The sequence below is a fragment of the Sciurus vulgaris genome (genome assembly GCF_902686455.1).
Source record: "Sciurus vulgaris genome assembly, chromosome: 16".
NCBI classification, from domain to species: domain Eukaryota; kingdom Metazoa; phylum Chordata; class Mammalia; order Rodentia; family Sciuridae; genus Sciurus; species Sciurus vulgaris.
Window position 1 is genome coordinate 27,377,952 of NC_136477.1, and position 13,906 is coordinate 27,391,857.

Genomic DNA, 13,906 nt, shown 5'->3' on the forward strand with positions numbered 1-13,906 from the left:
TCCACCCACCTCAGTCCATTCGGGTCCCTACACTGCACTGCGCTCGGACCCTGGGCCGCCCGCGCTGTCGCTGCTCACGTGAGTCCCGCGGCGCCCCCTCCCGCCGCGCCGCCGGACGGGCATGGACTCGGGCCGGGACTTCCTGACCCTGCACGGTGAGTGTCGGTCCGCGTGAGCGGGGAGACCCTGCAGGGGCCCACGCGGGGAAAGCCGTTCCCCGCGCTGGGTAGGAGCTCCCAGCTCCTTCAGCCGCCTCTGCACAGCCCCTGGCCGGCTCCTCGGTCCCTTTGCCTGCCCGGGGAAATCTCAGCCCGCGGTTCCCGAGTAGGACTGCGGGGCACAACCCTAGATGTTCCAGGATTGTCCCCAGACCTGGCCCGGGAGGCCGGGGAGCGGTGCGGGTCAGAAGACGTCTTCTCCCTCGGGGTCTACGCCTTGTCCCGGTCTGTATTCCACTGTTCAGATCGCATGAAGGGACCGAGGAGGGAAGGAAACAGCATCCACGAACCAACCGACTCCTCTCCGCCCCGTCCGAGCCATCCCTAGAGGCTCCCCCAAGTCCCGGCGTGCCTGGACAGCGTCAGGCCGCGAGGGTGTGGCGTGGTGAGGGTGTTAGGGGGGTGGGGCGAGGAGGTGTGCAAGTTTAGCTGAGGCCGGGCCTTGCAGCCTTAACTGCCCAGAGCAGAAATCGTAGCGATCCTCGGGCTTGGAGGAGCAGTCCTATCTCCGCATCGGCGCACCCTCCTGGTAAGGGAGAGCCAGGTCTCAGCTCCAGCTGCCCGCCGCTCCATCCTTTGTCCAGCGAGCTTTGTTTCCTGCCATCTGGGCCAGCTATTGCCCTATCGCTGTCCTTCCAGCAGAGAGGGGAGCCTGGACTCCCGATGCAAGTTCTGGAGGCCTCTGGGAGGACAGGGGAGTATCTAAGCATCTTTTTACTTAAGGTGGGCAACTAGCCCACACTTGGGGGACCTTTGCACTCCTGTTCTCCCAGAACATATGCCAGCCCAGCAAACCCCGCTCCTCTCACACCAATCACTGCTTAACTATATATTCCTCTTTTTTCCAGTACGTTTGGAGTTGGAGACTTTAGGTCCCACCACCCATTCATTTAAACCATTCAAAGATGGCAGAGGCTTCCAGCCCTCCACACCAGTGCCCCTAGAGATGCATCTACCAACCAGCCCCCAATCCGTTTTGTGTTTCTCTGTTGGCCAGACCCGGTCCCCAGAGTCCACAGAGAGCAATCGCCAGAGTTTCTCAAAGCCACCTTGTCTAGCTGGGTCATGGAATCCCTGCCCCTTTAACTGTTCCCTCTCTCTTCCCCTCAGGTCAGAGGTGTCCTGAGTGTTCCTGGCAGACTGGTGGGCAAGGACCCAGAGCCACCTGCCCTGGGCAGCTCTTTGTTCTCTCTCACCACCCATTAGCTGTCTACCCTGCAGACTGCCACCTCTTCCCTGCCCATCTCTCACTAAGATTTTCTCAGGCCTCTGGTTGTTTCTGACACAGCAACAGCCTCAGCCTCTTTTGGAATGGCCTCCATCCAGCTTTTCTCCTGGGGCAGCCCTGGTATCTTTCCCAGCAAGGAAGACATGTGGAGGGTCAGTCAGAGCCTTCCAGACTGGTGGCATGGGTTTGGCCACCCTGCCTCATCCTGTTTGGGACCAGTCTCTTGAATGCATGACTCAGTCCAGCCCTTCCTCCAGGGTTGGCATAAACACCGTGACCCCAAACTGTCTTCCCTGAAGGCCCTGCCGCTTCTAGTTCATCATCTCAATTAACCTCCATTAACTGCCTTCTGTCCACGTTGCAAACAAGATGGGGATGCAAAGCCTGTTAAGGAGAATTGATGGTGGGAAGGGTGGTCACTGTACTCCATGCTGTTGCAGTTTGTCCACACTTTCGCTGGAAAGTTTGCATCCCTTTCGCAGTGTGTATCACAGTATTAGATGTGGAAAGAGGTCTGCAGTAGGAATGCCCTCTGAGTTCCCTCCATTTGCCTGGGGTCTACAGGCTAGATATGAAATGTCTCTTCTGTCCCAGAGGCAGTGTAGCCCAAAGGCATCAATTTTGGAAGGAAATACCTGAGTTTGGCTAGGCTTCTTCATGTCAGACAAATCCTTCAGTTGCCTTATCTGTAAAGTGGGGGATAATATACCACCTGCTATATGAGGTGAGGATCAAGTGAGTCATATCATAAGGCAGTTAAATGCACCTGGTACTCAGTACTATGATGTGTTTCAGCAGAAGGACTTTTCCCAAGTTACTATATCCAGGGAGTTGCTGTCTACATTTTTTGGGAGATGATGGGGCACCACAAGGTCATCCCTAGCTTGGGAAAGTATGGCCAGAACTGATTGCAAAAACCAAGGGGCTCTTTCTGCTGCCTCTGAAACCCTCCAACTGATGTGACAGTTCTCATTCTCTTCTCCCCACCCCACTTTCTCTGCTCCCTTTATTTTGGCTAGGCCTGGATTAGCTTCTCCAGCATGTCCGCAGATGTGCTGAAAGGGCATGACCCTCTGGGTCCCTCTTCACTGAACACATTCATCTTCACTTACTTTTCCTACACCTGAGTCCTGCTGTCTCACGGCAAGGACTGGCATTTGTAAAAGTGGAAGGTAGAGGGGCCTCATCTTGGTTCCAGGAGATCTGGGCTCCAATTCTAGCTTTGCTTCTATTTTCCATATGACCCTTTGCCTCTCTGGGCCCATTTCCTTGTCCATGGGATGGATAACAAAGCATATTTCACAGGGATGTTATAAGAATAAAATCACACATTAGGAATTCTAGGTTGCCTAAAAAGCAGCTTCTTATTACCTCCAATAGATGATTCTAGAGCAAGTTGGGGTCACCAGCTCACCTCAGCTACCCCTCAGTTATGTTTCAAAGCTGTCTGTCCCTGGGGTTCCATACTCACACTATAGATACCCAGTTACCTACACTGCTCTTAACTTTTCGGTGCCATAGGCCATTTTAGCAGTCAAGTAAAGCCAGTACACCCTCCCAGGATCATGTTTTTAAGTGCATAAAACAAAGCACATAAGAGTCAAAGGAAACAAATTATATAGAGGTGTGATTCTATCCACATATCCTCCGGAGGTCTTTCTTCCAGTAAAAAACTTTGCATGGTTTCTCTATAACACCAGCTACTGTTACACTTTTTCCCCACCCCACTCCAAGTGAAGAACAGTTTTTCTGTGTCCATATTTCAGCTCGTCTGCACTAATGAATCTTGCTCATTATTTATTCTGTGGTGTGACTTTAGGCAAGTCACTCTGCCCTTCAATCTGTTATTATTGCTGTGCTTATCTGTGCCAAAAACTAGCTTTGCCAGTGACTCACTGTTGGTGCAGTGAGGCGAATCAGGGAACTCTTCAGAGGCAGAAAGTAAAAAGAGGAGTGACTCAGGCCTCTGGGTGGCGTCCTGACCTTGGCACACAGTAGGGGTTCAATAAATAATTGCTGGGTGAATGAAAGGGAAGTTGTGATGTACATGAAAGGACCCACTGTTCCCAAGCACATTGGCAGCACAGTTTTGTACAAAGTTGCAGCCGTTCTCATCTATTCATCAAGGCAGGCCTGCGTTCAAGGCAAGCCTGCGTTAATGGGCTCTTTTAAGGTCAGCATTTTTTCAAGAATGCCATTTACATCTGGTTATACCTTGGGGATTACCCGACTCGGATGGGGAAACTGAAGGAACGGGTCAGCCTAAGGTTCACAAGTGAGGCAACAGCAAGATAAGTCACGATTAATTCATCGAGTAATGAGATGCAATATTTGGCAGACTCGGACCCGCCCCATTCGATTACCCGCTAAACTCTGTAGCCCATCGCTACTCCCCTGGGCTGGTCGGTTTCCCCAGCCCAGACCGGGTATCCTCCGCCAGTCTCGGAGCTGGAGTTGGACTTCCAGACTCTGACTCAGCCCCACACTCCTCCCGAGCCCCGGCCAGTCCCCACCTCCAAAAGCCGAGGGTCCGCCCCTCCCTGACTGGACACCGCCTTTCCAGTGAGGATCTTCCCCGTCTCGCTCCGCCCCTGGTCTGCTTCCTGGATGTGGTTCTGCCTCCACGTCGCCTCCCGGGAGGTGGCTGCCTGCCTGAACGCCGCCTTCCGGGCCTGACTCTTCCCCCTCCCCAGACTGCCTTCACTCCGCAGGCTTTGTCAAAGATGGGCTATGAGTTGGTTGCACCGTGCCTCCCTAGCTCGACTGCCCAACCCTGACCTCTGATCCACCTCCCCCGCCAGCATTCCGCTCTCGCCCCACCTTCCAGGGCATAGGCCCCGCCCCTCCTGGGTTAGCTCCGCCTACCAGGCCCCGGCTCTGCTCCTTTCGGACAGTATTTCTCTCGCTCCGCCCCTAGGACTACGGCCACGCCCCTCTGGGCCCGGCCCCGCCTCTTAGGTTTTTGCTCCGCCCCTGAAGGTGGGACTCCGAGCGATTCCGCCCCCTGGAGCCTGCAGGCTTCTCGAGGCGTTGCACTGTTTTGAACCGGATTTCACAGTGGTGGAGGCGCACTGTAAAGCGTCATGCAGTGCTTGGGGGTCCGGAGCCGGAGCTGGAGCCGGAGCCGGAGCTGGAGCCGGAGCCGCTCCAGGGAGCTTTACCTGAAGGAGCAGAGCCTCAAAGTGGCGGCGCTCAATGGGCGAAGGCTGGGTAAGGGACACCAGGAACCTTGAGAGCTGCGGGGAATGGGAAAGCAGCTGGAACATGCATGACACAGACTACTTGTCCCTGAACCTCCAGCCTTTGATTGCACTTCGAGCCTTGTTTAATTCTTCTGTGGGGCCATTTGCAGTGGTGGCACATGGGGGTGAGTACTAGGATTAGTTACCCCTTCTCCTGATCTAACTCAGACCCTCCAAAGCTCTCCAACCCTTGCCACCCCCAGCCCCTCCTGTTTATAATTTTCTGAGACATCACTGGAGATGTGACCCAGTGTGTAATTGGTATGACTGTGTAACCCAATGAGATATTTCAAGACTGTGTGTAGTCCAGGTATGCCTGTATGTGACAAGTGACAGTTGGTAACTCAGTGGTGACTGAGTGATGATCACCCATGTGGTATTGTGGGGCCATTGCGTAGTGATGATGGTGTGTAATGCTGTGCAACCAAGTGTGTGACACTGGTACCAGGGGTGTTTGCATGGAACCAACTGTGATGGTGTATGATCCACTGTGATACTGTACAACAGAGTGTGGCTGTGTATGATAGATGTGACAGTTGGTGACCCAAGGTGACTGAGTGATTCTGTTAATCTGTGTTATGGTGTGTATGTGTATGTTCTGTGGATTTTCTGATGTTGATACTCTCTGGCTGTGTGAAACTGAGTGGTGGCTGCATAAAGCAATGTTTTGTAGCACTGACCCAGTGGCCTGCTCCTGAGTCCTGACTTCACCATGCAACTTCCTTCAAGCTCAGTTTCCTTATCTGTAAAATGAGGATAATGATGCTGCCTTCCTCATAGGATTGTTGGAGGGATTATATACATGTGCCAAGAACAGGATCTTATTCAAATATTAACTGTTATTATGGTGGCTGCTATTATTACTGCCATGATAATGATATTCTAACTCTGCATCTTAAGTGGCTGTATGTGACTAAGGGTAACACTGTGCAACTCCATGTGACAGTGTATAGTTTGGGGGGGGGCAGTGTGTTATGTGTGTGGCTCATTGTCTCTTTAAGGTTGTATCTGGCAGTATGATTGTGTGTGATGTCATCCTGTGTGATAGAGTATTTGCTATTTTTGTGGCTATATCTCAGTGTATTGCTGGGGATTCCAGGCCCAGTGTGTCTTTATTATGTATCACTGTAGGTACATGGGCAGGAGGTACCCCCTGACTTCCCACTGGTATCTGCAGCACTGTCTGTGCCTTCTACAGGCCTCCTGCCTGAGGCAACTGGCCTGGGCAGGTTAGTGAGATCACAAAGTTAACCCAAGGCCCCGTGAACTCAGTGCTCCTCATGGCCCTCCTACAGGAGGAGAAGGTGCTACAACTGAGTGAGTGGGGTTTGGTGAGGGGTGCCACATGCTTTCTGTGTAACTAAGGGAGCAAGGGCAGTGGGGCATGAGCCCAGAGGGCCCCCACTGAAGCTAAGAGATGGAGGTCCTGCCCAGATTTCCCATGGGCCCAGAGGACCTTTGATCTTTCTGGAATTATCAAGGCCCACTTTGGGACTGAGGTCTCCCTCCTGGCAGCAACTGGGGGCTTATCTCTGCCTGACTGCAGACAGGGCCACAGCCTGGCTCCAGGACAGGATGAGCATGTCATCTCTTCATGGTATTTTCCAGAACAGGAAGGTGGGGCTCAGCTTCTACTTCCCAGCAATCTCCCGTATACCCATCTGATCTGTCAGCAGTGGCTTGCCCTGATATATGCCCAGCTTAGGGAATGTAGTGCTGGCAGATGGTACGGAGGTGATCCTCCCAGCTGTTTCTCAGAAAGAACAGTGGAATCTCCCAGCAGAGGGCAGAGTTCCCTGGGAACTCCCTTACTCTCCCTCTTGTGCTTGGCCTGTTACATACAGCCAACAGTTTGGAAAATTCTGTAGAAGTTCCCTTCTCCTCCACTAGCCTCCCCTTGGGTTGGAGGAGTATTGCCCTTGCTAAGGCACAATGTTTTCTAGAAGTGACTGGACAGACCAGGAATACAGTCGTGGGAAGACACATTAGACTGTTGTCTCTGAAGAAGCCCAGGGATACCTCCCTCCTCCAGTACTGTTCTCACCTCAGGGCTGATGGAGGAACAGAAGAAGAGAGAGAGGAGGAGTTGCTTAAAGCCATAGGGGAGTGGAAGTGAATGTTAGCACAGGGCTCTGTCCCCACTGAAAGCAGGAGCTTGGGAGGGATAGAGAAGGTGTGGGTGGCTGAGGCCTGGGGAAGAGGTTCAAAGGTTCTCTAGGCCCTGCAGATGTGTGGGACAGGCTGCCTAGGGGCATGGGACATGGATAAAGTGGGAGAGGATATCAGGAATTGTGAATCTGGACTCAAAAAATAAAAAGTCTATGTCTTTATGAAGGCTACCCAACGTAGGCCTAGACACCAGCCCCTCATCAGAGTTAATGCCACCACACTATTGAAGTAGCAGTACAAAGATGGCTGCTGGGTCACAAAGTTTGGGGAACAGAAGTGAGGTAGCCAATTCGATTGGAACAGAGATGGCTGCTGAACGCTATGTGGCTATAATCACACACACGTGCGTGCGCACATGCACACACACACACATGCACACACACTTATGAAAACATCTAACTGCATATTAAATTGATGGATTGTGAAGGTGCAGGTGTGGGTCTATTTTATCACAGTTGGCATAGGATCTGCCTGGGACTGAGGGCTTCTGAGGAGCCAGGCTTGGTGTCCCCATAGTGCCTCCTGTCAGGACCTGTAGGACAGAGGGCATTGCATCTTTGAGAGTCTGTGCTTCAGTCCAACCTGCATCTCTGAGATCAGTGGAAGAGTTGGGCAGGAGGTGGGCCAGGCTGCCAGGGTTCTGTTCCTCCCTGTGCCCTCCGCACCAGCCCTTCAGAAGGGGCTGCACTGTGCCTTGTTTCTGTACCTCCAGGGGCCCCAGACCCAGGGCCCTCAGCAATGGAACAGGGGCATCCCAGCAGACCAAACATGGGCAATGGTGGACTAATCATTCTCTTTTGGGGAGAAGGTCAGAGACCTGCTTGAGCAGACTCTAGTCAGGGGTTGGGGGAGCAGGGGAAAAGGGTGGCAGGGTAGGCACAGGGCTCCATAGCAATCAGTGTCTGTCTTTGTCTCCATAGACTTGTGCATCATCTCACTTGAACTTAGCTCCTGTTTGAGATGGGTGATATTAGTATCCCATTTTATTGATGGGAAAGCAAAGACCCTGCCACATGAAATCACTTGCTCAGGTCACACAGCTAGTCAGGAAGGGTGCCCAAACCCAGGCATGAATGATCCTGGACCCATTGAGAGTTTGTTGGCTCCATGGTGCCCTGGAGTCCATTTCCATCTGTGTCTGCCTTCTCTCCCCACTGGATTGCCTAATCATTTTTTTTCTTTTTTTTTTTTTTTTTTTAGTACCAGGGATTGAACCTATAGGTGCCTAACCACTGAGCCATCCCCACCCCCTTTTTGTATTTTATTTAGAGATAGGGTCTTGCTGAGTTGCTTAGTGCCTTGCTAAGTTGCTGAGGCTGGCTTTGAACTTGCCATTCTCCTGCCTCAGCCTCCCAAGCTGCTGGAATTACAGGCATGCGCCACCACGCCCAGCCATGCATTGCCTGATCTTCTGATCCCAGCTTCTTTCAGTTCACTTTGACCCTTCATGTGACCAGGAGGGGCCTACCATTTCTTAGGCCTTCTTGAATGAGCTTCCCTTTCTCTCAGTCAGCTGCAGGGGGCAGGTCACAGTGTATGGGTATGTCTTCGGTGGGCAAACATCTGCAGTTTGCATGACTGCCTCAGCTGCAGTTGGAGGTGACTCCTAGAGGAGGCAGGCACTGGAAGTAGCCAGAGTGTGGGAAAAGGTGGGTAAAAGAGCTGAGGATGAGGCTGGAGAAACAGCCTGAGAGGGTCCAAAGGCAGCATGGACCCTGGTGGAGTAGGTGACGTCTTACTGGTGTTGACCCCCCAGGCCTGCAGGATGACAAGGACCTACAGGCCTTGCTGAAGGGCAGCCAACTCCTGAAAGTAAAGTCCAGCTCATGGAGAAGAGAGCGCTTCTACAAGTTGCAGGAGGACTGTAAGACCATCTGGCAGGAGTCTCGCAAGGTCATGAGGTCCCCAGAGTCCCAACTGTGTGAGTATCCTGGGCCACAGAGGAGGGGGCAGAGCATGAACAGGGTTCAGGAGCCAGTTAAATCACCTGTAGAGAAACTGAGGTCTAGTCTGGTTTGGGGAGGACAACTGTGTAATGAGGACCACAATGCTAATGCTCCTTGGGGTGGGCACAAGACCACAGATGGGCAGAGCCAGGCTCAGCAGCAGGGAGGGAGCTGGTCAGGGTTGCTTGGAGCACAGGTATCCTTCAAGTAGGGGAGGGAGGGAAGTTTGGTGAGTTAGCATTTCAGGTGTGGTAGTCCAAAAGATAGGCCCAAAGTCCAGAGGCAGATAAGGCCCTTCCAGGTATCAGAGCCCAGGGTGTGAGGTGGGGCCACAGAAGGCAGATCCTCCCTAGAATTGGAGCCATAGGAGATTGGGGTGGAGCAGGGCTAGGATACACAGACAAAGGCCATTGCTGGGGCACTTCCTCAAAGAGCATGTGAAGGCTTTCTGGCAGTTTCTAAAAAGGTGCCAGGCTTGGGCAACAGATTCTGTAAAATGAGATGTTCTTGTCTACACTTTTACTCAGTGAAAAAATGTTAGACCAATACCATCCAATAGAACTGTCTGCAATGAAGGAAATGTTATCTGTACTGTCCAATATGGCAGCCACCAGCCACAGGTGGCTATCAGCCCATGAAGCTAGTGTGACTAAGGAGCCGAGTGTTAAATTTTATTTGATTTTAACTAATTCGTATTCAAATAGCCACAGGTAGCTGGTGGCTCCTCAGTTGGATAGGGGAGATAGATCATTCCAATCTGGGGATATATGGGTGGGGCTATTGGAAAGTCTATAGGGAACAAGACTAGACTTGGTGACCAGCCCCAGCTAGGGGAAAAGTATAAGGAAGGGGAGGCTCAACCCACTGAGAGGGCTCTAGTAGGGTGCCTTAACCCAAGAAGGGTCTGCCGGGCATCAGGATGCTGGACAAAAGCCTGAGAGAGCATTGCCTGCCAGCCTGTGGCCTGTGGAGGGGCCTGAGGTAAAGCTGGATGGGAGCAAGGTCAGATGGGCAGAGCCCTACTGTGTCCTTGGGGCTGTGAGCCATGAAGGTCTCTGAGCCGCGCAGGGCAGGGTCTGAGGGGATGGGGCTCTCCTGTGTTCTTAAAATCCTCTTTGAGCCTGTGTCTGCCCCAGCCCAGGCTGCTGCTTTCCAGTATGGGAGTGACCCCCTGACCTTGCCTCTGTGGCGCCAGACAGGCTCCTTCCCTGGGCTCCTGCCCTGATACTGGGTTTCCTGTTAGATGCTATGGGTGGAGGCATGGTAGGGACGCGGATCTTACACTGGGAGCCCTGGGAACTCTTTGCAGCCCACCCACCTGCCAGTACACTCACATGACTCTCAGTGTATGCCCAGTGCTTGGTGGGGAGCCTGTGGGGGAGGGATCAGGTAGAGGAGTACGAGACACAGGCCCTTCCAGCAGGAACCCCCATTTGGGCTGGCGAGATCAGAACCTCACACTGAGAAGGCCATGAGCAAAAGGGCAAGAATAGCATTCAGGCAGGAGACCCAGTGTGAGCCAAGGTGCACAGGTGAGCTTGAGGCAGTCTGAGGGGCTGTGCCCTGAGAGGAGGGGCTGCTGGAGTAACAGATCTAGGGTCAGGAGGACAGGTGCTCTTGGGTAAGGAGCATGGCCCAAAGAGGCTTTCCTGTAGGTCAGACCCGCGAGGCAGGCCTCAGGCAGAGCCGGCCTGTTGGTGCTCCCTTCTCTGGGTGAGCAGTGAGATTGTTGTCCTTACCTGCACTTTACCCTGAGGAACTGAGGCCAGGTGATGGAGGAGTGGAGCAACCCCCATTTCTCTTTGGCTCTGCTCTCTGCTCTCTAGTCTCCCTGTGGTCACTGGGTCTCAGCAGACAGGGTGTTATCAGCAGTGAGGACAGCTGGACTTTATCTCTGGGGCACCTGGAGCCACCAACTGGGGGATTCCATGGCCTAGGCTTCCTGTTTTTGTTCTCAGCTGGGGGCAGCTGCAGCTATACCTGCTGTGGGGCCTAGTGGGGAGCAGAGGGCTTGAGCAGGGATATGCTCTGCATCCCAGACGGCTGGAGCTCACGTGTCCCATGCCTCAGAGCCTGTGTGGCCAGGGGTACTTGCCACACATGTGGGTCTACAGGGCTAGGAGGCTCAGGGTTGGTGGACTCAGGAAAGGACAGGCAGGCCTGCAGTCAGAGGCAGCTGGAGGAGGGTGGCTCAGGATGGGTGTGTGGCAGGATCCTGCCTGGATCCTGCTGCTGGGAGGCTCAGCATGAGCCTCTCTAGTGGGGCTGGTTCTCTGTGAGGCCGGTGGAGTGGCAGTTACTGAGGGTCCTGTCTCTCCCTGAAGTGTAGAAGGCCAGGCTCTGACAGTGCTCCCTCAGGCGCCTGAGGGCTGAACTATGTAATCTCTCAGCCCCTGGAGGACACCCTTCGTTTCTGCCTCTTGGGACCATGGAGGGCTGGGCCTTCCTGCAGCCCTCAGAATACATACAGACATAGGACAAGGCTTTGATACAAACACGTCTGCCCCTGTCTTTGGCCCTCTGTCCCCACACCCCAGGCCAGGGCTGATCGAGGGCCCCAGTCCCCTAAATGGTTAGGAGAGGGCCCTGGAAGCTCTCATGGTCATGGGGGAAGGACAAGTCCAAAGTCCAGTACTGTCAGGAGGATGCTTGACCCCTCCTTGTCACAGGCACCAAGCTCCAAGGTGGCCTCCCTCTCCCCAGCACAGAGACCCCTGCCCTGCCGGTCCCCAGTTCTCTCCCCAGGGCCTATTCCTTGCATCACCAAGTTGGGGGGCCTGGGGTCCCAGTTGCCCTTCCCCCTCTGAGATCTCTGTCTCTGTCTCTCCCTGTGTGTTTCTACTCTGCCCATTGTGACTGTCTCATGCTGTCTCTACCTCAGTCTGTCTTCTACTTTTTTGTGCCCGCCTCCTCTGTCCTCCTGTCCTTCTCCCTCCCCTCTGAACTCAGGGCCTCAGCTCCAGTCCTGGTGGTATCTCTAAGCTGTTTTCCCCTCTACTGTGGTCTTGGCCACGTCAGAGGCAGAGACTGGCTTCGCGGCATGCTCTGCCTCCGCCACCACCGTACCCCTCTTGTAGTCTCCATCGAGGACATTCAGGAGGTACGGATGGGGCACCGCACAGAGGGCCTGGAGAAGTTTGCCCGTGATGTGCCCGAGGATCGCTGCTTCTCCATTGTCTTCAAGGACCAGCGCAACACACTAGACCTCATCGCCCCGTCTCCAGCCGACGCCCAGCACTGGGTGCAGGGTCTGCGTAAGATCATCCACCACTCGGGCTCCATGGACCAGCGACAGAAGCTGCAGCAGTATCCTCTTGGTGGTAGTGAGTCTAGGCCTGACCTGTGGACAGGCTGTAGTCGTCCCTGGGCAGCCTGGGTATGGAAGGTGGCTTAGTCAGTTTTGGCAGCCAAGTGGCTTAAACAACAGAAATTTATTTTCTCAGTCTGGAAGCTGTAAGTTGGAGGTCAGGTCAAAGCCTAGTGAGGGTCCTCTCCTGTGCTTGCAGATGTCTGCCTTGGTGGTGCATTCTCGTGTGGCAGGAAGAAAAACAAAGGCTCTCTTCGTAAGGGTACTTTCATCTCTCCTGGAAAAGTACTAATGCCATCTTGAGACCCTCACTCTTATGACCTTATCTAACTTTAATTACTTCCCAAAGGCCCCATCTGCAAATATCATCACCCTGGAGGTCAGGGCTTCCATATGACACCTGTTGTCTACATGTCAATTCAGTCTAGAGCAGAAGGGAAGGAGGGAAGGTGCATGGAGCCTCCTTTGTTCTACTCTGGCCCAAGGCCAGACAGCTCTACACCACTGACACTCACTGGGGCCCCTCTGTAAAGCGGGGAGATGGGAGATTGGAAGACTCAGAGGAGCAGCTTACATCAGTGGGAGACTTAGTTATGGGGTGTTCTAATCATGTTTTCTAGAGTTTCTACACTTCTTCCATCTGAGAATCGGGAGAACATGGTACCTACCTGTGCCCTGTTTTAGGCAGTGGTCATGTTCCCCTGGGCCTGGTGTTCAAGCCAGCTGTGAACTCAAGTAACTTCAACATCTAGTTGCACAACAACACACTAGTGTATGATCCAAAGTGCTCAGGCTTCTGGCACATACGGATCTAGGTAGAACCCTAGATCCCTTTTCTTCAATGACAGCTTTATTGGTACATAATTCACATACCATGCAGTTGACCTTTAACACATTGAACCTGATTCAGTGTTTTTTAGTATATTCACAGTTGCACAACCATCCCTACAACCAATTTTAGAACGTTTGCATCACCTCAAAAAGAAACCCTATACTCTTTATCTGCCACTTCCCCTCCGCTCCAGTGGTAGACAGCTACTCATCTACTTTCTATTTCAATTTGCTTATTCTGGACATGTCATTTCAATGGAATCATGCAGTCTTTTATCTAGTGTGTTACCAACTTGCGTCTGTGTGGTAGCCTGTATCTATACTTCATTTCTGCTAATATTCCATTGTATGGATAAGCCAAGTTTTATTTATCCATTCATCAGCTGACGGACATTTGAGTTGTTTCCACTTTGGGGCTTTTATCTAATCTGCTCTTCACATCCTAGTGTAAGTTTTGTGTGGACATATGTTTTCATTTCTCTTGAGTGCATCCTCAGGGTGGAATGGCTAGGTCAAGTGAATTCCATGTGCCACCTTCTGAGGTACTGCCAAACTGTTTTCCAAAGAGTCTGTGCCCATTTACATTCCCATCAGTAGTATATAAGGGTTTCAGTTAGTCACACTTGTTATTTGTACTTTTTGATCCTACCTTTTCATAGCTGAGTGTTTTATTATAGACACACTCATGAATGTGAAGTGGTATCTTATGGTTTTATTTGCATTTCCTGGGTGGCAAATGATGCCCAGCTTCTTTCCATGTTTATTGCCCATCATATTTCCTCTTTGGAGAAATACCTATTCAAATCCTTTGCCCATTTTTGTTGTTGTTAAGCTCTTTTTAAATGGATCTACCATTTATTTGTTTTTATTTTTATATATTTATTTATTTATTTGAGTACTGGGGATTTATCCCAAGGGCACTTTACCACTGAGCCACATCCCCACCCCTTTTTTAATTTTTAATT

At 52.3% G+C, this 13,906-nt stretch overlaps 2 protein-coding genes across 4 annotated transcripts in view; both read left to right on the forward strand.

The window, feature by feature from the left end:
* Positions 1–11,678, forward strand: part of SLC22A14 (solute carrier family 22 member 14) — a 130,175-nt gene extending 118,497 nt beyond the window's left edge. The window contains exon 10 of the transcript XR_013760050.1: positions 10,958–11,678. The gene's annotated coding sequence lies outside the window, so the exon portion shown is untranslated. The remainder of the gene's footprint in view (positions 1–10,957) is intronic.
* PLCD1 (phospholipase C delta 1) overlaps positions 1–13,906 on the forward strand; it is a 22,702-nt gene continuing 8,796 nt past the window's right edge. Inside the window, exons 1-3 of one of the 3 annotated variants that reach the window (XM_079116248.1) lie at positions 1–155; positions 8,614–8,778; positions 11,881–12,109. In XM_079116248.1, coding sequence (XP_078972374.1) covers positions 122–155; positions 8,614–8,778; positions 11,881–12,109 — 428 coding nt within the window. In that variant the 5' untranslated portion in view covers positions 1–121. The other 2 variants (XM_079116246.1, XM_079116247.1) reach the window with 2 other exon arrangements.